Here is a 19,244-nt window from a genome sequence, read left to right on the forward strand (position 1 = left end):
GGGGCACTGGTCAGAATACAAAAATAACAGTGATCCAATACACCATGATTTGCCAGAGAGAAGGCAAATATTGAAAGAAAAACTCATTCTATAGAGAAGTTAAGTCAATCAATATGTACAAAACAATGTTTCTTAAGATCAATGTCTCTTAAAAATGAATGACATCCAAAATAAGACTAGCAATGTTGTTTTATGAATTTTTTTATATGCTTTGCCTCTTTAAAAAAAATTTTGGGCCATTATTTGAAAAATAAGTTTGTGTTTACTCCTATGTCAGTGTACAGCATATGCAGAAACCAGCAAATCTTACAAGAATGTCATGAACTGGTGGAGAACAACTCTTAAAAATGCATGTAACGCCTTATGGACAAGAACTGATACTTTTTGAGCTCAAGCCCATGCACAGGAGTCCTACTCAGATGTCAATGAAAATGTTCTATATAAGAAATGAAAAACTACAAAAATTAATGCCCTGCAAAAGAAAACATTCTACATATTAAATATTTAAGCATAACAGGAATATCCTTCAGTAAAATCTAATCTACAGGTGAAAATATATGCTACCACTAATACAACTCAAACTATACCAGAACCTAAAACCTTTTTTATTTTAAATGTACAGAATGAAATACAGTCCACTGATCACCATCTGGTGTTTTTAAATGAATAAGTATACTCCTAGAGGAATAACTCAGCTAATGGTAGTATACCATAAAGCATACCTAAGCCATATACCAAAGTATACCTAAGCCTGTAGTAGGATGTGACTAGAAGCATACCTTGATGTATGGTGGATGTACATCACTGTAACCACACACTAGTTGAAGCACACCAAAAAGCATGGTAATATACTACTAAAGATGGACCTTCAATTTATATAGTAATTCACTACAGGCATACCAATGTAACATGAGTACAAGAAGTATACCCCTATCACTTGGAGATGGAGGTGAGGAGTCATCCACTAATGGCATACTGCAGCTTTTTCTTGAGCTTTATGATTTAAAGCATATGTTGGTCAAGTGCACATCACCTGGGGCAAACCACTAAAAGTAAACCTTAAGTTCAGTTAGCTTGTGACCGAGGATGCCCAACAATACCAGCCACTGTCCAGCAAATGACTGTAGTGTTGTTAGTGTACCACCTCTGCTGTTCACACTAGGGTCTGCAGCTGTCAGCCTAACAAGAATTGAAAGTACACTAATCAGCACAAAATACCTCCCCCCCTTTCATGGGGGAAAGGTGACTTAGTCAGCTGACAAGACCCATCAAAACTCATGTTCTTGTGCAATATGTGATAGTCTTGTACACAAATAACAGCTCTTTAATCCACTACAGGTATTCTGGACAGTACTGATTTTAACACAATAAATTATGTCTATACAGAAAGGAAGGTACAATTTAGCAGGCTGGACAGTAAATGGTATTTGTGAGCATCTCTGGCTACCAGCATCATAGGTTCCAGCTTCCAGTATGCCTACTTGGGGGACTACCACCAGCAGCTAACCACTCAAGGGACCCAACTAACATTTACATTATGCCCTTTGCATGAATGCATATGGGATAGCTACAGGCCTGGCTTATTCCTGGATCTACAGCATTACAGCGAAGTAAGGATCCTTGGATAAGCTGTATAGTAAATAGAGGCTTACTTGTATACTATATAGCAAGATAATAATGCTTACAACTCTCATACTTACATGTGCAGATTTGTACATAAGCATACAGCAACTTGCATATAGTATCAACACAGCAACAAAACTTTGTTGTAATGTGTTAGACTCAGGCAGGCAGGAAGTTTAGGAGGATGAAAATATATGAGCTGTAACCCCTAGCTTGGACTCTAGAAGGGACAGTGAGGTTATGTGATGGTGGTGAATGTATATCATGATGACTAGGGCTCAGTCTAGGTGGATGTGGCTGAGGTGATGCTGAACAGTCAGGGGGTGGTGGTGGCAAGCGACTCATCCCAAGCCACTACCAAAACCAGATGCCCATGCGACTTGTCTAACTACACCACAGCACATGAACCACCACCTTAGTCACTTAGTTTCTTGTGACTTCCATTTTAAATACTGTATAATTGAAAACTTAGGATACTCTTGGGTTATGGCCTCAACATGCATGCTATCAGATTCAAGGGTTCTGCAATGCCTGAAGGCGGTGTCATTGTGAGTCTCAGGCAACTGTTGATGGGGGAAGGGGAGGTGGGGTAATGCCCCACCCACATGAGCGCCGCCCACTGTCTACCGAGTGGATGGAAAGTCGGACAACACTGACAACTGAACACCGGGCAGACAATACCAGGCATGTAGAATAATATGGCTTCCCGAATTACCTTCTCATTTTCCTGGATTAAGCATGGAAAAGGCAAGAAAACAATTAGTGTTTTCGAGAGCAACAAGAGGCAGGGTCAGGCCAAGATGATAAGAGCAGAGCACGAGTCAAGGTCAGTAGTGATGACCCTTCACCCGACACAGAGCCATGCACTGCTGTTAGATGCTAGCTTGTCTCCATCAGTGGGGAGGCAGCACATGCACACTTAATCCCCTACTATGTTCTGCTCGCCTTCTCCACATTAAAGATGCAATATGAACTAAAATTTTGTTGGAGAATATTGCAATAAGGTACAGCAGTTCTTAGTAAGAGGTTATTTATGTGCTATTCACCAGCATTTTTGTAAAGCTGAACTTAAGAAATCAACACAAGAAATTATGGAAGAGCTAATGAGCTTATCTGTATATAATGACTAGCTAAATGCATTTCCTTAATGCTCCAAAAAAGTGAATATGGTGTGGGTGGCAAAACACATAGCAGGGGCTTTAGAAGTAAGATTAGGGAACTAAGGGAATGATTTACCTCATCATGACAACAGGTACTCTACAAGTGCTCAATATCGGTGCCTCTGGTAGCATTGTGCAGACTGACATTTTTTTGGCCTGTACATAATGAGGTGCACAGTGATAAACCCAGTAGACCAAACTCATTGTTTGTGCATGAAAACAAATCCAATTGATAAAGGCTCCAGCAACAGCACCAGCATGTAGTGTACCCGTGTATTCTTAGGGTGTAAAAATTAGTCTCTGTTTTAATACAGGTGAATTTTGCCAAACAGTTTAGTTGTGGTTTCATTGAGCAAAATTAGTACTGTATACAAAATAAAATGTTGCAGGCTGCACATAGTTGGTGTCATGAGGCACTTGTGCAAGTCAGTTTAAAGCTTGGGATGTTTTACCTTTTCATCATCTGCCTCCTGCTGAAAAATGTCAGAAATACAATTAGAAAAGATGACACTGGTAAGTTAGTGAACACACAGCAGGCGATCTGGGCAGTCACGCCGGCATAGGCACAAAGAAACCCATGGAAATTTGCACCATTTGTATGGAAAGTCCAATAAACCTATAGAGAATCATAATTACACACAACCCCAGAAGCTTACACAAAAGTGAAGCATATTAAAATTGTGAAAATTACAACAGGAAAAATACAAAAACCTCCAATACAAATGAATGATACCTAACAAGAGCTATGGTAAATCTATAAATGCCTAAAAAGAATTCACTATCAATGTGACTAATAATTTGTGTAAGTCATCAAACCTTATTCAAGTAGCAAAGGAATGTTCACAGCATTTAAAGAAAAAATTAATCTTCAGAAGATCAAAAGCTAAAATTTTGAGAAATCAAAAAGGGTAAATATTTAAATAATACTTGTAGTCACATATCACTTGACTATCATACCTCACTATCACACCAAAAAAACTACTGACACAAATCTTTACTGGAGAACTTGAAATATTACTGCCAAATGCATAGCATTTATGTGAATATTAAAAGGAAACTGTGCCCTTCTAATCAATAAAGCCTCCAAGATAACAATAATAATGTTAATATTCTACTGCTGTAAAAATGCTCATATAATAATAATATTAATAATAATAATTAATGGTAATAAAAAATAATAGAGCAGAACAGTATTAATAAAAAGAAAACAATGAGGTACTGTGAACCATATACTGTACCCATACTAGGAACAAGAAATCAGCCTTTTATAGAGTCACTAAGTCACTATTATTTATTAAATTATTTGAAGAAAAGAATGTTTAATATACAGCTGCCTGAGGAATATATGGAGACCAATTATTTTGAATAACTAAAAGGAATAAAAGAATTAAAGCTCTGTCAGAATGTACAGTGGGGCCCCGCTTTATGGTGTTTTGCCTTACAGTGTTTCACTAATACAGACATTTCAAATTATGACTATAACTCGCTATACGACTCCCCCCACCTGACTTTCTAATATGGTGACCACGCCCCCCCCCCGGTTTCTTTACATTCTCCGTGAGCTCCTCGAACATTGCGTCTCTCCATTATGTCTGGAAACTTTCCAAAATTTCAAGTATTTTAAAGTTATTTCATGTTTTATACATAGTCTGTAGCAAAATAAATTTAGATACTGTGCTGGCATGCAGGTACACATTAAAATCACTAAGAGTGTCTTATTAGTCTTGAGGATGCCATATTAATAATAATAATATTATAATAATAATAATAATAATAATAATAATAATAATAATAATAATAATACTGTACGCAATAATAATCACTCTGAGGCGCATTAAATGTCATATATTTCATTAATATAAACATTTTCATTAATCCATCTACGATATTTTTTTCAAAATTACAGGTCTCCCTCAACATTCACGTTTTCAACTTTCACGGGCTTCACACATTCGCGAATTCCCAACCGCCAAATCATATTTAAGTTTCCCGCCACCTGCGAGTCCCTACTACCCTCCCTCTGACCCCCGCAACTGGCAGCCAGCCCTCCCACCACTCAGTGTGGCGAGTGTTTTGTTTGTTCATTATTTGCTATTAAACTACAGTATGTATAAATAATGTAAACCCATTCATAACTGCATATTGGAATGGCTATTCGGACAGGTATTAGACGGTGACATTATGTGTTTACTCTTGAACACTGCAAAGAATTAAACATTTCTGCTACAGCTAATAATAACAATAGTAATAATAATAGTAATAATAATAATAATAATAATAATAATAATAATAATAATAATAATAATAATAATAAATATAATATAATTGAAGAAGGAAATTGTACAAAAATACAAGGGAGTGGTTGACACATCGTCAGTGTGACTTTGTTTATGCTGGAGTGAACATTAGTCTCCCTGCTCTTCCAAACATTTCACAATAATTCATTGTGTTTGGTGCTTGTAGGTTGAGTGTGACTGGAGTGGTAGAGGCAGTGATTGAGGCAATGGTATTTAATAACATACATGTTAATAATAATACATGTTATTAATAATATGTACTATTATTACTTATAACATATATGTTATTAAATACATACATGTTAATAATAATACATGTTATTAATAATAACATGTACTATTATTATTTATAACATATATGTTATTAAATACCACTGCCTCAACCGCTGAATTATTGTGAAATGTTTGGAAGAGCATGGAGACTAATGTTCACTCCAGCATAAACAAAGTCACACTGACGATGTGTCAACCACTCCCTCGTATTTTTGTACAATTTCCTTCTTCAATTATATCGTATTTATTATTATTATTATTATTATTATTATTATTATTATTATTATTATTATTATTATTATTATTACTATTATTATTATTATTACTATTATTATTATTATTATTACTATTATTATTATTATTATTACTATTATTATTATTATTATTATTATTACTATTGTTATTATTAGCAATAGCAGAAATGTTCGATTCTTTGCTGTGTTCAAGAGTAAACACATGATGTCACCGTCTAATACCTTTCCTAATAGCCATTCCAATATGCAGTCATGAATGGGTTTACATTATTTATTCTGTAGTTTAATAGCAAATAATGAACAAACAAAACACTCACCACACTGAGTGGTGGGAGGGCTGGCTGCCAGTTGCGGGGGTCGGAGGGAGGGTAGTAGGGACTCGCAGTGGTGGAGGCAGTGGTGGAATCTGTGGTATTTAATAACATACATGTTATTAAATAACATACGTTATTAAAGCATAAAATGTATATATTTAGTACAATTTACGACGTTTTCATGTATTTTATGATTATTCATGGTTCAACAAGTTAAGGAAGCAGTATTGTAATATATTTCCCTACAATATATTGGGGCACCAAACATTCACGGTTTTTCAACATTCGCGAGGCTCTTGATCCCCTAACCCTCGCGAATGTTGAGGGAGACCTGTATATAATAAATGCACAACATTGCATATAAACATGATAAATACACCTCACAGTAGAACAAATTAACAAATATAAGATGTTAGGTGTAGATGAACATGTATCAACCATAACCAGATACATTCATCTGTTTACATCTTCTGCGTCTCTCTCCTCTCTCATTTACTCATTCTGCCTTTTTCTCTCGTTTATTTGTTTTACTTGGTTTACTCACCTCTCACCCTACATTAAGACTACAAATATTTTAAGGTAAGTAATGAGTGTACTGTATGTGCATTTTATCGCTCTAGGTAGCTTTAAATGTCATAGTACATTACATGTGGGTTGGGTGGCCTGGCTGGCTACCATACCTCCCACACCTCACTTCCTACAAATAAATTTTGCTCATCTCTCAGTAAGACCACAAATATTTTAAGGTAAGTAATGAGTGTACTGCATGTGTATTTTACTTTTTTTTTTGTTTTTAATGCCCAGTTCTATTGCTGACTTAACCCTTTGGCTGTTTCAGTGTATATATACGTCTTACGAGCCAATGTTTTTGACGTATTAATACGTCTTACGAGCCAATGTTTTTGACGTATTAATACGCCAAAATTCTAGCGGCTTCAAATCAAGCAGGAGAAAGCTGGTAGGCTCACATGTGAGAGAATGGGTCTCCATGGTCAGTGTGAGCAGTATAAAAAAAAATTGAGGAGCCAGTGGTGCACTGTGGGAATGCCATTTCAGTAGTCCTTGTTCAGCATGCCTAGCGGTAAGAAATATCAAATATCTGACTACCTGGCGAATCTGGGCCTCTTTTCTTCCCAAGTGATAGATCTAACACAGATGGAAGTGTCAGTGAAGACTGAAGATGAATTTCATTGTTTTGAGGAGTTTGTGACTGAAAGCAATGCCCAGGATACCAGAAGAAAGAAAGAAAGAAAGAAAGAAAGATAGATAGATAGATAGATAGACAGATAGAAAAGAAAGAAAGGAAGGAAAGTAGGAAGGAAGGAAGGAAGGAAGGAAGGAAGGAAGGAAGGAAGGAAGGAAGGAAGAAAGGAATGATGACATGCAACCAATTACCTGGGATATCTACCTAACACAACTGCCTGCTACTACTTTGAAGAAAACTGCTCAGACGAGGTGTTTTGTCTGTGCATATACAAAAAAATGCCCACGAAAACACAGAGACACTCATTTTATGTGTGAGGAGTGTGTAACACCATTGTGCATGAAACCATGTTTCAAAGAGTTCCACAAGCTGCAGAACTTCTAGGAACATGTCCAGTGACTCTACATTTGTATATATATTATAGAACAATAGTAATAAATTTTTTTTTATATTGCTGATTTGTGTAAACAAGTTTTGTAAACAATATAATGATAATAATGTTTGTGTGGTTATTGTGTTGCATACAATGAGTGTATATATGTACATTGCACCTTACTTTGATCTCACAGGCCACATAAGTTACTTGGAAAAAAATACTGGAAAATACAAGAAACCTTCAAATGGGAGTAAATATAAGTGTACTGGGTAAATGGCATTCGCCGCTGTTGCCATACATGGCTCATTTTCTGCCAACTTTACGCCTCTATATCTCAGTAAGTACTGATCACAATTTTTTTTTTTTTGGGGGGGGAGGGGGTTAAAACAGCAAATTAATCCTAACATTTTGGTAAGAAAAAATCATTTTTTTTCTAATACTTTTTGACATAGGAAGACAGTTTCAGAATTGGGCTTGTGACAGTCAAAGAGTTAATATATGTTACTGTAAACTTTCTATCTGGTATTTATATGCATTTATAAGTGGAAAAAATGGTGTTCTGCTTTCCGGCAATGTCCGCTTTCCGGCAGTAGCCTGGAACCTAACCTGCCGTATAAGCGGGGCCCTACTGTATTTGTAGCAGCAACTTACTTTGTGGATTATAGTAATACCATAGAAGGCTTACAATTTTTTATGCTACCAAAATCTTTCCATACTTTCCTTTTACATTTGAACCTTACTTTTTTTATGACTCCCTTTTTCCAGGAGGCATGGTACTCTTCACCTTATAGCCTTTAATGTCATTAAAAATAACATTAACAAAATCAAAGAACCAGTATCATTATGGCACATCACATAGCCTCTTTGATTGGAATGAGATCAGTAGAGCCAATTATCACCACTTTGAGATGTGACCTGACCTTCAGTGATCTAATTGCCATCAGGAACTTTACTGGTATTTCATAAATGGTGCCAATTATGGTACTAAAATTAACTGGCTTTCAGACAAATTAAAGTTTGAAACTAATGCAATTATGCTTGATTCTACAATATGCTTCTTCTGCAGTGGGGCCCATTATGGATACAGCCTATACTATTTTGTACAAATACTTACTTCTTTATGCCCCAATAAGTTGTATCCTACCCAACACCTCCCCCACCTCAACCCTGCCCAGTTCCAGGAGGCTGAGGATACTGTCAGACTATCAGGATCTACAGAGATCATCTACTCCTTCAGGATTCCTGAGGGTATGACCATTCTGTTTGGCTCACCAGACTCATGTTTCTAATCAGCCTTTTTCAATGTGTGCTCAGATAATTTAAGGATTTTCATGTGAAAGGGAGGAATCCTACAAGGGCTTCAGGTGATTACTCTGTTGTTCTCCAAAAATCATCTAGAAACGACCTTTCTAGTGCCATATGTGAGAAGCATTCTCCGCATCTATGGCCATCACCGTGTCTTTACAAGAGGCTCTGATCTTCACTGGCCCCTTCCATGGAAAATTCCCTGGGCCCTCTAATTTCCTCAGGGAAGGGCCTACTGGGTCCCAGAAGGCCAGCAGGCACTCAGTTTCACCAGAGCCCATTGCCAGGGCCCTCTCATATGGTATTAGGCAAGGAAAAAAATAGGCTGGCAGCCAAATTACACTACAAGCTGATGATCATGTCAGCCTCTCATCAAGTTTCAGTGATAGTGGCAGAATTTATTCATCCTCTATAGGAGTGTTTAAAAAGTGTAGGTCAGGACAACCCTGGGGATTACATGTGTCACCCATTTCTGTATAAACAATGTATCATGCTGTATAAACAATGTATCATGCTGTATAAACAATGTATCATGCTGAAATAAATTTGTACTGCATTCCCAGCAGTTGTGTACAGTTCTGGAGGAGGCAAGAAATGATGGGCCTTAACCTTTCACATCTCTGTAGACACTAGGCCCTTTCATAATCATAGGCCCCCCAAGATGGGTAAATATTTGCTTTTTATACAATCTATAAGTCTCATCAAGCCCAGATTAAAAGGTTTTATATAATAAGGCAAGCAAATATGTTTAATTTAGCAGTTTTCTTGCTCATTATCATCCTGTGCCTGGGCACTGCCTTAGATAATAAACATGACTCAAGTGCACAAGGACTTGTTGTTGCCCCCCCTCAGGTCTTCTCCAGTAAAGGTTATCCCTTCACCAGTATTCCAATGCTGTCTTTGGATCTTTTATAGGTCTATCAACAGCACACCCAGCCATATGTGCTTCTTAAATGCTTAGATGTAGTTCTCTTCCTCTTTCAGACCAGATACCAAGCTTCAGCTCTACTTTGATGATCATGTTTCTTTCTCCTCCAAGACAGCTTAGCTGCAGTCTTGTCCCTTTTGGCACTGAAGTCATTACACCACTCCCAATGATATATCATGATTTGCCAGTGGGAAGATGGGTATACATTTCGAGGGGAATTCATCTGTCTCATCTCCCTTCAATATTTGTGAATGTGGGTTCCCTCTCCTGTGGAGCATCTTTCCCTGCATCTTACCTATTTATAGCCAACACTATCCCCAACCCAATGCTGCCACTGTTCCCTCCTGCAGGTATTAATACAGCTCAACAGCCATTCATTTCCTCCTCTAGGCGCACTGAGTGGTAAGCTTTTTTGTTGCTCCCAATGGGGCCAAGTAGTGCATCTCATATTTTTCTTCCTCCTCTCCAGGCACTGGTCTCTTTGGTGAGTGAAAAGTAAGAACCAGGAACAGAGAAATATAAACGAAAGTTATGAGCACAAATGATCTGCTAAGATGAGAGATTTTTTCACTCTCAGAGTGACAGGGAATTTGAAAATAACAGATGTAAATATATTGTTTTCCTACACAGCAGGTTCATATTCTGGGACTTGACTCTTTCCATTTTCAACCTGATCTCCTTCAGTGTTGAGAGTGACAATGTTGACCTCATTGCCTCTGCTCAGTTGGCCACTATGCTGGCCACCCGAGCAGAGGAGATATAATTTGTCCCATAGCATCACTATTCTTTTACATGTTTGCAATATAAATTAGCTCACAGGGCCTAACACAGCTTCTTGTCCTACCACAGTGTCCTGGATGCTAGAATCACAGGATCTGTGGTGATTCAATTCTTTCTCCAGGCATTCAAATTGGACATGCCATTCACACCATTCACAGCTATATATGTACTCTGGGAGAATCTTTTAGTTAGTTGAGTGTTTTTCTTGCTTACCAACTTGATTGAGGCAATGGCTTTCAAGCGCCCTTATCCTCCTAAGACTGCTCTACTGTGGTCCATGGAGGTGATCTTAGATTAGACTACATCAGATGAACCAGCTGGCAGTCTCTCTTGTCAACATTACAATTTGGGTATTCTGGGAAGGCTCCATCCTTTGCCTTGTAGGTCCTTATGGGACCACAGTATTATTTCTATCCAAGACATAAATGAAAGGCCTTCCTGCTGATTTGATGCTTCATCTTGTTAGCCTATATTCATCAAAGTTACCCTCCTGCTGTCTATAACCATGACATCAGAGGTGTCAAGGGGTCCCTGGCCTTAGATGCCCATGCCTCTGAAGCCGATTCTGGAAGGTAAGCAGCTTACCAGTCTGCCAATTTTCACCCAGCACTATGTCCACTGGACTATTCTGGTTCCAGGGATCTCATTTCCTGATTATCTACATAGCTACTTTGAAGCAAAACCATTATACTTTATCTGCTCTTATTAAGGTGTGTGGATGGTGCCCCTCCTTCTGGGCATTTACTATTGCCAGTTTTGCAAGCCCACTATTCACTCCATTCTTGAAAATTTTCCAAGTTTGGCATTTGGATCAGGTATGGGGGCACTCCAGGTAAGGTATCCTCCTTTGTAGTCATTTTCCATTGTCTTCTTACATGCATAAAATGGGTTATCAGAAGCACATGAATGTGTCAGATTTCCCTGACCCTTAGGGCTAGTCAGGAAAGCTGATGCCCTGCGCTCTGTGGGGGTCACACCTTTCATTAAGGCATTGAGCTGGTGTGACTGGGTCTATAAATACATAGTCAAACATCTCCCATTTGGGCATAACTGGTGTATAGTTGTGCAGTAGTGTTTCTTCCAGAATAAAGATCTAGAATGTCACATTCTTGTGACCAGGCACAAATCTGAAGAGACTAGGTTCGACTGACTTTAAGACACTGTCATTAGTGTATCCTCCATGTGAGCTTGGAAGGAGGGGCCTTTGTACATGACCAGGCATGTATGCTTGAATGCCATTGCTTTTACTAATATATAGCATGTTTGAATCTTTCTAACCTAGTAGAACAATGTCCCTAAATCCATATGCAGTGCTTTGTGAAGGACCAAAGAGATGATGTCCTTGCTGCAATGAATCAACAAGTTTATCAGCAGCCCAGTTAAACTGCCCTTCATATATTCAGGGTTGTAGTCTAGGTGAAATGCCTATTGAATTCCACCTCCATCAGCAGCTGCCTACGCTATCTTCTGGATGCTTGTATAACAATTCCAAGCAGGTCTCCATAACTGTTACTGATTTTGAAAGTTTTTCTACCTTCAGAGCCCAAGCTGATACCAGACTATGTTGCTGACCATCTGGTCCACCAGGATGTTGTTGCCAGCAGCTTGCAGGCCTGCAGCCATCCCAACCTGGGTAATTATGCACCTTCCTGTGTCCTCTTTGTTTTATTCCGGTAATATTTCTGATATCTGCCTGTAACAAGTTGAAGACCTATGGGTCACAGATATTAATAAATTGGTTTCTAATTGTGACTTTGGGCCCTTTTGCTTTTCACTGGGTTTCAACTACACATTTTTTTCCACATCTCTTAGTCCAATAAGTTATGACAGAATGTGGAGTGGAGAGCTGACCCTCAAGTATTTTCCATGCATGCATTGTGAGGTCGGTCTCTTGGTCTCTCTCTCTCTCTTGGTCAGTCAGTCAGTCTCTCTCTCTCTTCTCTCTTTCTCTCTCTCTCTCTCCTCTCTCTCTCTCTTCTCTCTTTCTCTCTCTCTCTCTCTCTCTCTCTCTCTCTCTCTCTATCTCTCTCTCTCTCTCTCTCTCTCTCTCTCTCTCTCTCTCTCTCTCTCTCTCTCTCTCTCTCTCTCTATTCACTGTTCAAGCAAATACAACAAAACCTCTCATTACGAAATTTCAGAAATTTTGGACAATGAATGCTCTAATTATTGAACAAAATGGTCAAAAGTCTGTAATTTTGCATTTTGTCTGTAGCAGTACTGTCTGGTTGTCTTCTGAAGCATCAGATCATGTCCACTAACTTCTATGTCTGTCTAGGACGGACCAAAGCAGCCACCTCCAGGACCTGTAAGTTTTCACTGTTCCCTGAGCTGTAGGCTGCCCACTCCAGTTTATTATTTGTGCTCACTCACTCACGTACACGCACACATGCAACCACACAAACACAAACAAACACACAAAACTAAGTGCTCTAGAGAATGGAAAAAGTACAGAAGGCAAAGGACTCAGGAGAATAAAGAGATTAGTTGATGAGCCAGAAACGAGTATGCACAGATAAGAAGGGAGGCGCAGCGGCAGTATGAAAATGACATAGCATCGAAAGTCAAGTGTGACCCAAAACTACTCTACAGCCACATCAGGAGGAAGACAACAGTCAAGGACCAGGTAATCAGGCTGAGGAAAGGTGGGGAGCTCACAAGAAACAACCAGGAGGTATGTGAGCTCAACATGAGATTTCAGGAAGCATTTACAGTGGAGGCTCAAGGGACAACGGGAAGACAAAACAGTGGCGTACAGCAACAAGGGATATACCAACAAGTGTTGGATGAATTACACACAACTGAAGAGAAGGTGGAGAAGCTCCTAAGTGACCTTGATACCTCAAAGGCAGTGGGACCGGACAACATCTCTCCGTGGGTCCTTAGAGAGGGAGCAGGGACACTACATGTGCCACTAACCAAAATCTTCAACACTTCCCTTGAAACTGGGCAACTACCTGAAGTATGGAAGAAGGCAAATGTAGTCCCCAACTTTAAGAAGGGAGACAGAAATGAAGCACTAAATTATAGACCAGTGTCACTAACATGTATAGTATGCAAAGTCTTGGAAAAGATTATCAGGAGGAGAGTGGTGGAGCACCTGGAGCGGAACAAGATTATAAACGACAGCCAGCACGGATTCATGGAAGGCAAATCCTGTGTCACAAACCTACTAGAGTGTTATGACAAGGTAGTTCTAGAGCTAAGGGGAATGTCCTATGAAGAAAAGTTAAGGGAAATCAGTCTGACAACACTGGAGGACAGGAGGGTCAGGGGAGACATGATAACGACATACAAAATACTGCATGGAATAGACAAGGTGGACAGAGACAGGATGTTCCAGAGATGGGACACAGAAACAAGGGGTCACAATTGGAAGTTGAAGACTCAGATGAGTCAAAGGGACGTTAGGAAGTATTTCTTCAGTCATAGAGTAGTTGGAAGTGGAATAGTGTGGCAAGTGATGTAGTGGAGGCAGGAACTATACATAGTTTTAAGACGAGGTATGATAAAGCTCATGGAGCAGGATGAGAGAGGACCTAGTAGCAGTCTGTGAAGAGGCGGGGCCAGGAGCTGAGTCTCGACCCCTGCAACCACAATTAGGTGAGTACAATCAGGTGAGTACACACACACCCATGAGCTGATCATGAAAGACAGTTCAATGAGCATAGAGACTTCAGCAAGGACAGGGAGTGAAGGCAGGAACATTTCCATGGAAGGAACTAAAACACCTCAGAGGATGCCAAGGTAGACACAGTGGGAGGAGGAAAGAGAGAGGTCAGTTTTTGTCTAAGGACTCCAAGAAGCTGAAGGGGAAACCTACGATGAAAGAAAACGATTGAAGAAAGCGATTGAAGGTATCATGAAAACAATAGGTGAGGGCGACCTGACCCACATGACAAATTTTCGGAGAATTGGGTGGTTTGCGAGTTGAAGGAAATGGCCTGTCAAAGTAATTTTCAAGGAAGAATCAGTTTGAACCAGAATCCTGCAAGAGAAAGCACAATTTAGGAACAAACCGGAGTACTGGAGAGTATACCTCGATCGCGACAGAACACAAGAAGAAAGGATGATACTGAAAGAGAGGGTACAAAGACACAAGGAGGAATGAAAGGCAATGATAAAGATGAGCAGGACTCAGAGCCAGAAGGAAAGGCAAACCCCCCATCCAGAAACTCCCGCAGAAGGACTCCAACCGCGACAACCCCAACGTAACTGAACAATCTAAACCAAAACTCACACTGTTCCCTCTGCCACCAACCCCCACAACACAAACCTCACCCCTACAGCTGCCCCCTATGGCACTCTGACCCCCCTGCCACTGAGATAATAACAGAGGCAATCTTCCCACCGGGATATCAGATCCAGAGGAAAGATACAAGGAGTAGAGGGAGAGGAGGGGTTGCACTGCTCATAAAAAAACCAATGGGGATTTGAGGAAATGGAAGGCATGGACGAGATTGGAGAAAGGGACTACATAGTAGGTACAATTCAGTCTGGGGAACATAAAGTAATCAATGGAGTGATGTATAACCCACCACAGAACTGCAGGAGGCGAAGAGAGGAGTACGAAGAAAACAACAGAGCTATGGTGGACACACTGGCTGAGATGGCAAGAAAAGTTCACTCGAGCAGAGCAAAGTTACTGGTTATGGGTGATTTCAACCACAGGAAGATCGAGTAGGAAAACATGGAGCCACATGGGGGTCCCGAAGCATGGAGAGCCAAGATGATGGATGTGGTACTGGAAAACCTCATGCATCAACATGTCAGAGACACTACCAGAGAGAGAGGAGAGGATGAACCAGCAAGACTGGACCTTGTGTTCACCCTGACTAGTTCAGACATTGAAGACAACACTTACGCACTTACGAGAGGCCCCCTTGCAGCTCGTGATCATGTGGTTCTGAGTTTTGAATATATAGTAGAGTTACAAGTGGAGAGGGTAGCAGGAATTGAATGGGAAAAGCCAAACTATAAAAGGGGGGACTACATAGGTATGAGGAAATTCCTGCAGGAGGTTCAGTGGGACAGAGAACTGGTAGGAAAGTCAGTAAATGAGATGATGGAATATGTAACAACAAAATGCAAGGAGGCAGAGGAAAGGTTTGTTCCCAAGGGCAACAGAAATAATGAGAAGACCAAAGTGAGTCCTTGGTTTACCCGAAGGTGTAGGGAGGCAAAAACTAAGTGCACCAGAGAATGGAAAAGGTACAGGAGGCAAAGGACCCAGGAAAATAAAGAGGTAAGTCAAAGAGCCAGAAATGAGTATGCAAAGATAAGGAGGGAGGCCCAGCGACAGTACAAAAATGACATAGCATCGAAAGTCAAGTCTGACTCAAAACTGCTGTATAGCCACATTAGGAGGAAGACAACAGTCAAAGACCAGGTGATCAGGCTGAGGAAAGAAGGTGGGGAACTCACAAGAAATGATCAAGAGGTATGTGAGGAGCTCAACATGAGATTTAAGTATTTACAGTGAAGACAGAAAGGCCTCTGGGAGGACAGAACAGAGGGGGACAAAAGCAAGGAATATACCAACAAGTGTTGGATGACATACATAATGATTACAGAGTGTACCACTAGAACGCCTAGCATGGCTAGGCATTTCGGGCAGACTTAGTTTAATTTTTTATTTTAAAATATTACAAATTATGAGGTAAGCTGGTATTATGGCTAAGTGACTAAATACTAGTTTGTGAGTTTAGCAATGTGAATGCTTTTGTTTTGGCACAGTACATAGTTTCAGTATTGGAGGAGGAGGTGAAGAAGCTGCTAAGGGACATTGATACCTCAAAGGCAATGGGATTGGACAACATCTCCCAGTAGGTCCTTAGAGAGGGAGCAGAAATGCTGTGTGTGCCACTAACCACAATGTTCAACACATCCCTTGAAACTGGGCAACTACCTGAGGTATGGAAGATGGCAAATGTAGCTCCCATTTTTAAAAAAGGAGACAGAAAAGAGGCACTAAACTATAGACCTGTGTCACTGACGTGTATAGTATGCAAAGTCATGGAGAAGATTATCAGGAGGAGAGTGGTGGAGCACACAGAACGGAACAGGAGTATAAATGCCAACCAGCATGGATTTATGGAAGGCAAATCCTGGAGTTTTATGATAAAGTAACAGAAGTAAGACACGAGAGAGAGAGAGGCGGGTTGATTTCATCTTCTTGGACTGCAAGAAGGCCTTTGACACAGTTCCTCACAAGAGATTAGTGCAGAAGCTAGAGGATCAGGTGCATATACCAGGAAGGGCACTGCAATGGATCAGAGAATACCTGACAGGGAGGCAACAACGAGTCATCGTACGTGATGAGGTATCACAGTGGGCACCTGTGACAAGCGGGGTCCCACAGGGGTCAGTCCTAGGACCAGTGCTATTTCTGGTATATGTGAATGACATGATGGAACGGTTAGACTCAGAAGTGTCCCTGTTCACAGATGATGTGAAGTTAATGAGAAGAATTAAATAAGATGAGGATCACAGGACTTCAAAGAGACCTGAACAGGCTGGACACCTGGTCCAGCAACTGGCTTCTCAAATTTAACCCCGCCAAATGCAAAGTCATGAAGATCGGGGAAGGGCAAAGAAGACCACAGACGGAGTATAGGCTAGGCAGCCAAAGACTGCAAACCTCACTCAAGGAGAAAGATCTTAGGGTGAGTATAACACCGAGCACATTTCCAGGAGCACACATCAACCAGATAACTGCTGCAGCATATGGGCACCTGGCAAACCTGAGAACAGCATTCTGATACCTTAGTAAGGAAGCGTTCAAAACACTGTACACCATGTACATCAGGCCCACACTGGAGTATGCAGCACTTGTTTGGAACCCACACTTGATCAAGCATGTTAAAAAATTAGAGAAAGTGCAAATGTTTGCGACAAGGTTAGTTCCAGAGCTAAGGGGAATGTCCTATGAAGAAAGGTTAAGGGAAATCGGCCTGACGACACTGGAGGACAGGAGGGTTAGGGGAGACATGATAACGACATACAAAATACTGCGTGGAATAGACTAGATGGACAGAGACAGGATGTTCCAGAGAGGGGACACAGAAACAAGGGGTCACAATTGGAAGTTGAAGACCCAGATGAGTCAAAGGGATGTTAGGAAGCATTTCTTCAGTCCTAGAGTAGTCAGGAAGTGGAATAGCCTAGCAAGTGAGGTAGTGGAGGCAGGAACCATACATAGCTTTAAGATGAGGTATGATAAAGCTCATGGAGCAGGGAGAGAGAAGACCTAGTAGCGGTCAGTGAAGAGGTGGGGCCAGGAATTGAGTTTCGACCCATGCAACCACAAATAGGTGAGTACACAGACACACACACTCGTTATTCAGTCTCTAATTTTCCCTGGATTTAGAGCATTTTTTTTTGTGGCTATATTAATATATTAAGTAAAGTGCAGTTAACAATGGCTTCTAAAGCCAAGAGAAAGCATGAAGTTCTCAGCATGGTTTTCTGCCATCCAAGTCTTCTCAGCCAATTACATCTTCTCAGCCATCTACATCTTCTTCCCATCTACATTTTCTCAGCCATCTATGTCTTCTCAGCCATCTATTTCTTCTCAGCCATGTCTTCTCAGCCATCTAAGATTTCTCAGCCATCCATGTTTTCTCAGTCATCTACTTCTCAGCCATCCATGTCTTCTCAGCCATCTACAACTTCTCAGCCATCTACAACTACTCAGCCATCCATGTCTTCTCAGCCATCTATGTCTTCTCAGCCATCTATGACTTCTCAGCCATGTCTTTGCAGCCTTCTACTTCTACTCACCCATCCATGTCTTCTCAGCCATCTAAGACTTCTCAGCCATCCATGTCTTCTCAGCCATTTACTTCTTCTCAGCCATCTATTTCTTCTCAGCCATTTACTTCTTCTAAGCCATCCATGTCTTCTCAGCCATCTGCAACTTCTCAGCTATCCATGTGTTCTCAGCCATGTCTTTGCAGCCATCTACTTCTACTCACCCATCCATGTCTTCTCAGCCATCTAAGACTTCTCAGCCATCCATGTCTTCTCAGTCATCTACTTCTCAGCCATCCATGTCTTCTCAGCCATCTACTACTTCTCAGCCATCCATGACTTGCCAGCCATCTATGTCTTCTCAGCCATCCATGTTTTCTCAGCCATCCATGTCTTCTCAGCCATCTATGAATTCAGCCATGCATGTCTTCTCAGCCATCTACGACTTCTTAGCCATCTACATCCTCTCAGACATCTACGTCTGCTCAGCCATCCATGTCTCCTTAGCCATCTATGTCTTCTTAGCCATCTATGTCTTCTTAGCCATCTACATCTTCTCAGCTATGTATATCTCTACCATCCATGTCTTCTCATCCATCCATGTCTTCTCAGCCATCCATGTCTTCTTTGCCACCTACATCTTCTCAGTCACCCATGACTTGAGAGTAAGACACGTGTGCAACATCTGGGTATCTTTATTGTAGACGTTTCGCCATCCAGTGGCTTTATCAATACAAATTCTAGGACATAACTTGAAGACAGTAGAACTATGTACAGAAGATGAGGTAATCAGCCATCTATGTTTTCTCAGCCATTTATGACTTCTCAGCCATCCATGTCTTCTCGCCACCTACATCTTCTCAGCCATCTATGTCTTTTCACCCATCTATGTCTTCTCAGCCACCTACATCTCCTCAGGCATCTATGACTTTTCAGCCATCTATATCTTCTAAACCATCTACGTCTTCTCAGACAGCTACT

General features: G+C 40.6%; 1 protein-coding gene across 22 annotated transcripts in view; it reads right to left on the reverse strand.

Moving 5' to 3' along the window:
• sei (seizure) overlaps positions 1-19,244 on the reverse strand; it is a 668,222-nt gene that overhangs the window by 321,744 nt on the left and 327,234 nt on the right. For all 22 annotated transcript variants that reach the window (XR_011391990.1, XR_011391991.1, XR_011391989.1 and 19 more), the window contains one exon: positions 3,236-3,256. Coding sequence is in view for 15 of the 22 variants with exons in the window: in XM_053786177.2 (XP_053642152.2) it covers positions 3,236-3,256 (21 nt within the window). In the remaining 7 variants the exon portion in view is untranslated. The remainder of the gene's footprint in view (positions 1-3,235; positions 3,257-19,244) is intronic.

Source organism: Cherax quadricarinatus, chromosome 14, assembly GCF_038502225.1.
Source record: "Cherax quadricarinatus isolate ZL_2023a chromosome 14, ASM3850222v1, whole genome shotgun sequence".
Taxonomy (NCBI): domain Eukaryota; kingdom Metazoa; phylum Arthropoda; class Malacostraca; order Decapoda; family Parastacidae; genus Cherax; species Cherax quadricarinatus.